The sequence below is a fragment of the Centroberyx affinis genome, unplaced genomic scaffold (assembly GCF_046629955.1).
Source record: "Centroberyx affinis isolate AG114_WGS23_722 - 3 ecotype Tasmania unplaced genomic scaffold, CSIRO-AGI_Caff_v1 ptg003531l_1, whole genome shotgun sequence".
In the NCBI taxonomy this organism is placed as follows: Eukaryota; Metazoa; Chordata; class Actinopteri; order Beryciformes; family Berycidae; genus Centroberyx; species Centroberyx affinis.
In genome coordinates, this window is record NW_027281475.1 from 627,692 (window position 1) to 638,609 (window position 10,918).

The 10,918-nt window shown below is 42.2% G+C and overlaps 1 protein-coding gene across 1 annotated transcript in view; it reads right to left on the reverse strand.

Annotated features, from left to right (window-relative positions):
• LOC139661469 (EGF-like repeat and discoidin I-like domain-containing protein 3) overlaps positions 1-7,418 on the reverse strand; it is a 133,769-nt gene extending 126,351 nt beyond the window's left edge. The window contains exon 1 of the mRNA XM_071539907.1: positions 7,196-7,418. Coding sequence (XP_071396008.1) covers positions 7,196-7,259 — 64 coding nt within the window. The 5' untranslated portion in view covers positions 7,260-7,418. The remainder of the gene's footprint in view (positions 1-7,195) is intronic.
• Positions 7,419-10,918: the final 3,500 nt, after the last annotated feature.

Below are 10,918 nucleotides of genomic sequence, written 5' to 3' on the forward strand. Positions count from 1 at the left end.
TGCAAAATCACGTTAAATAATCAAATGAATGTTCATCTCATTGAACTGAATGGTAATGAGTAAAATTTGCTTGTCATAATCAATGTAGACAGCAGAAATGTGTGTCACGAGATCAAAATATCTTCATATCATCACGATATGATTCCACTGAAAGACGATAAACGATAATATTGAATTCCTTGTCATCCCAGCTAGTCCCTCTGTACAACAGATCAGTATCCAGCTCGAATCAGCTCAGCTCATTCCCACAAAATCTGCCAGAAACTTGGGTGTCATGATTGATGACCAACTAACCTTTAAGGAGCATGTGGCTTCTGTTGCTCGGTCATGCCGATTTGTCCTGTACAACATCAGGAAGATCAGACCCTACCTGTCTGAGCATGCAGCACAACTTCTAGTACAGGCGCTTGTAATATCACTCAAACCTCTGCAGATGATCCAGAACGTAGCGGGCGTCTGGTCTTCAACCAGCCCAAAAGAGCACATGTCACTCCACTGTTCATATCCCTCCACTGGCTCCCAGTTGCTGCCTGCATCAAGTTCAAGTCCTTGATGCTCGCCTACAAAGCAGCAACCACAACGGCTCCGACCTACCTGAACTCCCTCATTCGGGTCTACGCTCCCTCCCGCCCACTTCGCTCTGCCAAGGAGCGGCGCCTGGTGCTGCCACCACAACAAGGCCCTAAGTCTCTAGCCAGACTCTTCTTCTGTGGTTCCTCGGTGGTGGAACGAGTTACCAAACTCCATTTGATCCGCAGAGTCCCTCTCAATCTTTAAGAAAAGGCTAAAGACCCAGCTCTTTAGTGAACACCTTCTCACCTGATGGATTGTGTAATAAAAAAAAAAAAAATCTTTATCTTCCTCTATGCACTCTATGCATTGCCTCTATACACTGCCTCGTAGCACTGCTTCGTAGCACCTATGTCCTGCTGGACCAGAACTTAGCTTTATGGCACTTACTCTCATTGTTCTCTCAAGACTAGATCCTTGCTTGTGTTGTATAAAAATCTCATATGTACGTCGCTTTGGATAAAAGCGTCTGCCAAATGGGAAAATGTAATTGTAATTATCGCCCAGCCCTAGCATACAGTATAGCCTAATGCTCCTTATTTGCCAAGCATATTGCTGTGATGCAAGATATGAGCAATATAAAGGAGTCTACATTTCTTCTTTTGTATTTGCACCACATTTCTTCTGTTGCGTTTATGCAGTATGTCAAATCACTGAGTCTGATAAATAATTACTGTGGCCTCTATCTTAAGCCATAACAAACATTATCATGTCTTCAGGGCATAGTCCTCAACACTACATTTACATTTAAATATAACTTTATTAAATGTATATAATGATATTTACAAAAAAGCATGACAGCATTTTCACCATTCCCAGTCCTAATAGGAAGCCACTGTATGCTAATAATATGTGTATGAAAATAATGCGCTGTTCATCTTGTTTTCAATAGGTTGCACATAGCTGTTATTACCAAATGAGAAGCATAATGGTGTTAAGATTACCTGCATTAAGTATTGCATGAAGGAAGCCAATATAACAGCTCTGGTACCAGGAAGAACTTGAGAAAAAACATTTGGAGGTGTCCATTGCCAACTGTTAGAGCAGTGCTTCTAATCAAACTCTATTTCAGCACTTCATGATCAACAGAGAGCTGGGCCAGACACACACTATTTTTCCTCCAAACGTTGAGTCATTTATTGTGATTCACTTGGATTACTTAACGCCAGCATGAGGTCTTATGAATGCCCCAACTATGAAAGGATGGGCTGTAGGGTTGGGTGATAGGACGAATATATCGGCTATCGACGATTAGCTGAGTCCATCGCCGGTAGATTTTTTTGGGCGATTTTTGTCATTTTATTTTGCTAATTTAATGGTCTAATTTAATGGTAAATAATTAACCTGTAAAGCGCAATTCAAAGCATGCACGAATAGGAACTGGCAGTTGGAGTTGGGCCATATTATGCACGTTCTTATTGCACTGATTTCCGAGTCGGAGTCAGAGTCAGAGTCTTTCACAAAACAGGGCAGTGAGTGACTAATGACAATTAAGCTGTCTTTAGTGGTTGCTGTCCGATCGATTGGTGCTGAAAAGCAACGTCAATTCATAAATCATATTTGAGAACTAGACCAAAAGCTGTATGTGCAGTTGTGCACCCTGATAATTTAATAGCATAATATGTTATCCCCACCTGTTTGTTCATTTGGAGGCTGCAAGCGGAGGCGTCCTTCATCTGATGCCATCGGACTCTTTTTCAAATAGTGTTGGACAGCTGTTCAGCTGTTCAGTCTTTACAGCTTATTGCTTAGCAAAGATCTCAAGGTGATTTATTTTGTTTAAGAAGAGTAGCCTATAGGCTGTAATGTTTCAGTAAAATTAGATTTTCACATTAAAGACCTTGGATGTCAGAGGATAAGGTGAAGGCAAATTTATTCAAACAGAATAAATATTTGGTCCACAAAAATCACACAACAATCACACAAAATAATAATAATAATAATAATGATTTCATTTAGGGCCTTCAGCTTGCCAGTTTCGTCCGTTTAAAACCAAAATAATCCCAAATAGGGGATTTTGTATTCTTTTTGGCAATGAGCTCTTCCATGATTGTTTGCTGAAGATGGCGTGTGGGGAGTGGGGGACTCCCCCACCCCCTGCGCACGCCGCACACACACCTGCGCAAATATATCGGCAATCGCCGGTTGATGGGCTGACGGTGGCCGGTTGGAAAATTTCAACATATTGCCCAACCCTAATGGGCTGCTGCATTGCTCTCAGCTGAAGAAGTTAAGTACACTCAGCATCAACTACAAACGAAGCATTAGAATAATCTTTTTACTGTTTCAGAGGGCTCTTTCTGTAACTGTGACTTTGATTTTTCTTTTTTCTTGCACAGTCATGGTCTGAATTCTGACACTGGCATTAATAGAATGCTAAGAGGATCACTGCTTAAGCCACTCATCATAATCTAACACGCTGCTTTTAGTAAATGATAGACCTTTAATGTGTCTGGGAAATCTCAGAATCAATCCTTCCGGAGTTTCTGAATAGAAACATCAAGCATTGATTTAGAGAACAGAGGAAAAATGGCAAAGTCGGTTGTGAAAAGAGGCTATTTTGACTGCCGAAAAGTCTTTGTCTTTCTTCTGTCAGTGAGATGTGTTTAAACACCGTTCTCCCTCAATCTTAGATGTACAAAATACAGATTTGCCTCAAGTGAAAATATATCATAGAACTGTCCACAATAACTGTCTTTTGTCCCCAACACAAGACTTTAATGACCAGTTAGCTGACCAATCAATTAAAGGGGAGAAACCCTGATACAAACACAAAGCAAAACAACACATTTATTTTCTGTCCAAAAGGTTATATGAGAGTGTATTGGCTTGTAAAACAGTGTATTTCACCACTGAGCTTCCCATCCTCATCTCAGTGCCATACTGAAGTTCTTTTCTAAGCACTTCCTCGGTGCGCGTCCTTGTCACCTCTATAACCCTCCTTCTAGTGCCCTCCCAATAATTCAGCCATGAAATGTAGGCAGGACAACACAAGCGTGACTACAGCAAAGACAAATAGCACTATATCCATTAACTTGTCACCGTAGAAGACAAATGAACTCCCCTTCAAATATTAATAGGATTAAGCAGCATCTGCACTGACAATGAATAGCCCAATCAAGTCCCGCAAACACGAGAAAACTAAGACAATGAGTGTAGCCAATGTCACTCCATCGGGGGAAGAGAGCATTGTGGAAAGATTAATTCCGGTTACGTTCCGGTATCCCATGTTGCATTTCCTTATGCGAGGCTTGTCGTCCAATGAGTTCCCTGGATTCCTTCGGTTATCGTGGCAGATGATCTGACAGAGGTCTGACCTCTCTCCATTGATTGAAGACTATGCCATTTAAAACCACATTGAAGGGCACTGTTGAGGTAGATTGCAAGTCTGTGTTATTAAAAGTGACCTGTACACCGTCCATAACCTTCAGCGGCTGGTAAATGTAATGAGCTTTTAGATAGATCACTATCATCTGCATGCATTTAAGCGGCACATCTTCCATTCGTATGCATCAAGCCGTTTGGCAAAACAAGCTCTAAATCTATTTGCTATTTCAGCGCAGGGGCAACTGCGTCTTTGATTTTCTTTTTGTTTCATATTTCCTTTGTGGAAATGAGCACCAATTGACTTCAAATACTCTCACTCAAAGTTAACCAAGGACAATTCAGCAATTTTAATGTTGTTTTTTTCAGTCTCCAAGGACAGGAGAGTAAATTATAAATGGTTTCATGTTTTCAGGATAAACCAAAGTGTATCTTGTTACTGCTAGAGTAATTTGTTTATAAACTGATTTGAAGTTTTGTACACCTGACTGGGCCCTTGGTACAGTGATCAATACATCAAACCCCATGATGAAAATAGCCCTTCATGCATATAGTCAAATGAAGCATACTACAGATGACACATTTTCCACAGAATATCATTAGTCCACTTTCATGACCGAAACTTCCATGGGAAATACAAGTGAATTACACAGAATACCTAAGAAGTAGTACAGTATGTACTACTTCTTAGGTATTCTGTGGCACCATAATATCCCTAAAGTATTAATTTACACTGAGCAAACATTTCCCTCTCTCCCATTTCAAACCAGGCATACTATTTATCCAAATGTACCAGATGTTGATAATGCTAGCAAGGAATCAGCTTCTTCTGAGCGTGTCTTCCCCTCAAATTCCAAACCCACAAATCCTGCGACTGCAAGCATGATAGGTAGCTGTGCTGATCATGCCAATTCAAAAGCACACTCAATAATTACAGAAAGTGCAGTATTTCTACATCAGGGGGATTGGGTTTAACAAACTTCAAACTTCTAACAGTGTTCCACAAATGCAATTTATTCAGCTCACTCAGCAGTGACCATCAGTAGTGCCCAGCACAAACACTCACAAATGATGATTCACTAACAACAGGCTATCGCATTTCCTCTCCAGATGGCTCTCTATTTGCCTAAAAGGCTGTAATTGTACAGCTATTAAAATGAGAGTCAGACTAAAATTAAGATACATAAAATCCATCTCAACTGACTCTCTAAACAGGAACAGCAGCATCTTCCATTTGGATATAGAGGTCCGCTGGGTGCAGGTCGCCCAGTGGGCCAGGCAGCATCCCACACAATGGAGAGAGTCGGCCCCAGCAACCAACCAGAGGAAGTGATGTATTGCACAGTGACATGGAACAATGCAGCCCGTTTTACCTGAAGGCGGATGTTTCTAGCCCATCAATTTGTTTCAGAGGGCAGAGCTGCCCTGTGACATCCTCAATAGAGCGTTTGTTAGCAACTGTCTCCAAAGACACCCGCTACCTTGAGCAACAAGGACGAGATAAGTGGGAAATAGAATTGGTAGAATACCAAATCTGTCTTTTTCGGCAAGTCTTTTTCTTTCTTTTTTTCTTAATTCCTGTCTTTCTTTCTTTCTTTCTTTCTTTCTTTCTTTCTTTCTTTCTTTCTTTCTTTCTTTATATACACTGATGAATAGCAGCCAGGGTGACCACTAGGACTGTAAGGCACAGTATTCTCCATACTCATACAGAGACACAGCAGGTATAAAATGCAACACCCTTCATCCCACCATATCCTCATCGACCCAGCATCCCACTGTGGATGAGGTTACAGCTGCACTCAGTTTTGAAACAGATGGACAAAATCCCTCCACATTTCCACAAATTTAACTTGGATATGATTAATTGAGGTACTAGTTCAGGGTGTATTTTTAACTCACTGAGCCTTGAAACAAGTCGACCCACGGCACCTCGGCTCCTCGCTCTCTCTGCATTCATTATGCCAGCCTACTAGGGAGTATTATGTCTTGTAACGGCTGACACTGTGAGGCTTAGGGAGCCAAGCGGTCTTACAAACTCTGCTCTAGGCACACTCCTGGTATAGAGACTGAGGTCTGTCTGACACGGGTGACTCCTGAGGCAAGTGTGTTGCCAAATGAACAGAGACAGGAGGGATAGCATGACCCACTTCTAACAGGGCTACTCTGCTTTCCTCCTGCAAATCCACCACATACTGCTGCTGTGCTGTAGGAGGAAATATCTACAGTGGGCAAGAGCTGAAACATTCCTCTTGCTTAAACATTCCTATTGCTCTCTTCGCCAGAGAACTGGAAGGGCAAAGAGGGAAATGCGAGGGAGGGAGGAGGACACACTACATGAAATGTCTGAATGCTGATCCAGTGGGTCAAATGAATCTGTAAGCATTAACCATCTCTACACACAGCGGTCTGACAGTGTTGGGTGAGACCCTACATTAGATTTACAATGCGCAATTGACCCTCTCTGATGTCATCCTGGTCAATAACGGTACCGCGTTGCAACTACTAATACAGGCTCTCTAGCATCCCTCCTCTGAGTGATAGCATCTGGTCCCGTCTGTAGCCTAAATACGAGGGACCTTTCCATTTATCTCTTTCGTGATTAAGTAATTCAGTTTGTTAAAGAAGGGAAAGAGACGTCCTTCTGTCTAAGAGGACCACAAGGAGCCAAGCGCTGGACACACAGCTTCTTTACATCCTGTGGAAACATCACAGACCAGTACAGCAAACAGATGAGCGTTATCATTGAGAGGTCGCACAAATTGCTATGTAGCAATGTGTACCTTGCTGACAAAAAGACTACTACACAAATAGCCTACAAATGTGCGCGCCTAAGGCACGGGCTGACTTGTGCCCTCATCAGAGAAATTACGCGCGGATGAAAAAAAGCAAATGCATAAACTATTCACTCAATTCAAACAAGTGTCTTTTAAGCCTTGATAAGCCAATCAAGTTAACTAAGCAGACGTGCACACAGGCAGATTATAGGCGACAGTTTTCTACAGCCAAACGCTAATGCTCCAGCAGGCAATAAATTATTGGTGCTCGCATTCCGCAGACAACATAAGCTATCCAGTCGCACAATAGATTTCACACATTTACTCCTTAACTCTGAGTCTATGGGCTACCTGGTTTCCTTCAAAATAATAGGCTATTCAGTTGGTTACTTTAGCTTCAATGTGGAAAAAAATGCTCCAATCATCATTTATCAGTTTGTGATAGTCCCTAATACCACATAGCAGAGGCCACCCGTATAAAACGTGATTCTGACAACGTCCGTATTGGCAGTCACTTTTCCACTCACCTTTCACCAACTGCGGGACAGCGGCGCTCAAACAGAGGACGATGGAAACGAGTAGCGGTCCCATCCTCTCTCAAAATAAGCAGGTCTCACTTCCAAGGTTATGGGGATGTGGTAAAATCACGGAGCAATACCCAAAAGTTCTCCTTGCCTCTCTCTCTCTCTCTCTCTCTCTCTCTCTCTCGCTCTCTCTCTCGCTGAGCCGTGGGGTTGCCCTGGGAGCTGTGGTTATCTCCTCTCACACTGGTTCGCGTAAAGTCCTCCCAGTCTCCGTCTATGATAAAAGTCGGCAGAGACGCACTCGCCGCCTGGATGTTACGCCGAGTGCAGAAACAAGTGGACAGAGGCTGCCAGGTCCCCCGCTACTGCTGCCTTCCCCTCTCTTACCGCAGTGGTGCGATAGTGGGAAAGAGTAGTGTGTGCGTGTGTGTGTGTGTGTGTGTGTCTGCGCGCGCGCTAAACACTCCTGGACAATCAGTGTCAAACGCGCCAGAATAAGAAAAACAGCACTTCCGGTTATAACCTTCAAAATAAAACCTCTGTTGAGAAAATGTGCTGCAACATCTCTTCACTAATACAGACTAAAAGTGACAATAAACTTTAATACAGGATCTGTTTAAGGAGCTAAATCTGTACTAACCTAAGTATATCCACAAAATCCTTTTTGCAGCTTGCAAGGCCTAATCATAGGCTAGCTCTGTAGGCTTATGCAAGGTGGTTTACAAATAGTTTAATGTAATTATTCCATTGAGCATTTTTATGTGATTGGTGATGTTGCGTAGAACACCCAAACACCAGAGAGGGGGAGAAGCGGGGGCAGTGCCTGCGCTATTCCCCCTCTCTGGTCCTGGGGACTTCGGCTCTGGCAGTCGAACACCCAAACACCAGAGAGGGGGAGATTGAGTCCAATAGGCTAATTATCATTTTTACTTTTCTGCCCCCCCCCCCCCCCCCCGCCCCCCCCCTGAAAAAATGTTATGCTTTTGTTTTGAAGGCGACATCACCTAACATCCGGTGTTGCTCTGGCTGACGCTGTCTAGCTTGACGCAGCTTCCAGGGCAGCCGGTTTCACCGGAGACTGATGAGGAGAGAGCGATTTACGGTCGGTCACAGCGAACCGACTGGGGCGCTGTCTCACTGATGGAGACAAACCCTTGCTCCTCCCCGCCGCATGAAAAGCACCTCCAAAATCCTGGGGGGTTAGGACTTTAAATTGTATAATCAGCCTCTTCAGCCTCTACCTCTCCCGAACCTCCTTCTCAGTCCCCACGGTTTCACTTTCAACCCCGAGGAGGTTGGAGTGTTCACTGATGAATTTAGCCGTTTCAAGTCCCATTTATTTCTGGAAAGCCTCTGTCTTCTTGAGTTTTGAGGTGAGATTTTGGACGAGGATGTCCACCTCGATGGTTTCACAATAACTAGATGTGATTTTTGTTTTGCATCATAAAAGAGAGTTTTAACAGTATAACAGCAAGTAAATGGTCAAAATTCATAAATAGAACCATTTGATTCTCAAGTCTTCTTTGGACATAAGATTATCTTATAATGTTATATTAGGCTAATATTTTGGATTCTTGTGATATGGTATGCTGCCATTCCATTGAAAAGAGGCACAGTATAGGTGGTCACTTTGAAGAGCTCCGATGAGCACTGCTCATTTGAAAAGTATGCAAGTGGGTTAAAGTTTATCAAATGTCCATACTGAAATGGTTTAAACTTCAGAATGGATGGCACCCGCTGTGGACACTTTACTGACCTAGGCCTTGTTTTTCCAGTTCACACAGATAAATCCAGATAAGCTACTTAGATGAATTACATCAGATATGTTGATTTTAATAAAAGATTGGCAGTGTAGGCAAGGATCTTATTGTCCAGTTTTGGATTTCAAAAATATAAATCCATCCATCCATCCATCCATCCATCTGTTCTATCCCAATAAATATAAAAGTTTTAGTTTTTGAGTGTGATGACTGCACAATATTCCTAGGGCATGTCCTCCAGGTGGTATCTTATATTCAGCGCAGTGGGACCCAGTGAAGTTTATTCAATGCATAATATACAGTGAGGTGACATGCCGTAGCTTATAGACCATATGTGGATTCCATTGCCCATTGGTTTCATTTCATATCAAGGTTTCAAGCATCCTGCTTCAGATGTTTCTCCTTGCACTGGTTTATTACTTTTGTATTTTATTGTGGGGGAAGTCTCAGTCTTCTTCCATTCGTTCATTCAGTCTTTAGTTTGTTAATATTTTTGTATGTTCATCTGTCAAATGGATGATGCATCTCACCACTGAGTTTTGGCATTTTCAGTATTAGACTGATTGGCTCATGTGCTGCCACATTGTTTGTTTGTTTATCCATGTGCCATGTTCGTTATTTCAGACACCACTAATTGGTTTTTGATGAAACTTGGTAGAATGATGCATCTCACTACTACGTGTTGGCAGTCTCCATATTACACTGATTGGCCCAACGGGGGCGCTATATTACTTTTTTGTTCCTCGACGTGCCACGTGCAATATCTCAGATGCCACTGATCGGATTTTGATGAAACTTGGAGGAATGATGCATCTCACCATTGCATTTTGGCATTTTCAAAATTACATTGATTAGCCTACGGTAGCCACTATAAACAAGAGGTCTTTCTCAATATGCGTTGTGCATTCTTGTGTCCTCCATGACCCATTTAATGTAATATATAATGGCCAAAGTACTATCCCAAAACAAAAGAAAGAGGACAAAGGAGAAAAAAGATCCCAAAAGTCTGCACTGGATTCACTGGATGGCAACATGGCCAATGAGAAGGACTGGGAGGCCCCAAGATTCATGATTCATTACAAGAACAACACATCACATCCAAACAGCACTATGGCCTATAGTACAGAGCTGGTTGACACAGCTGGGAAAATAAAAACCTGTGTGTCGTAACTGATCTCACAACAGCAGGCAGCCAGCCCATCTCAAACTTTAAAGATCCATTATCTGTGCTCACATTCTTTAGAAGTTTGCTCTCTCCAAAAGAACTTAGGAAGAATGTTTTCCTCAAGGACACAATTATCAACTTTGGATTCTTGGATTTGATAATCACCTGCAGTTAGGAGGACTGCATCACTTGTAGGGGGCGTCATGCTTCATGTTGCTTTGTTCAGTACTGTACTTGTGAACCCATTTATATGTGTTACTTGCAGTGCCATGACACTGATTTTTTTTCTTTATCTCTCCTGAATATTTCCACACATTGCAGTGAGGAATGTGCTATAATTGCACAAAGAACAGGGCGAGGCTCAGAATTTAAGCTGATGTCATCATCCAGCATTCCATGGTTATCAGTCTGACCTTGAGGTGCTTTAGAACTCTGCCACTGGAATCATGAACGATATCAGGTGTGCCATGGTTTAATGTAGATAGAGACCTATAACTGCATGCACTTGGTCAAGACAACCAATAAATCACCCAGAATGCCCACAGTAAAGTCTGCTATCATCTTAATGAGACATCGTCCTCTCTTCCGATGATCACAGTCACCTCCCATTGTTTCAGGTTTCCAGTCTCTGCTCCCACAGCAGGTCGTTCTTAGTGGAACGTATGATTGGTAAGAATTAGATTAGAAAAAACTTTAAAACTTTTTTATTGTCATACATTTTTTTTTAGAACTTTAAAATTGTTTAAAGAAAAATGATTTTGTTAAAAAAAAAAATAGATGTCAGTGTGCAGGATTTACTGA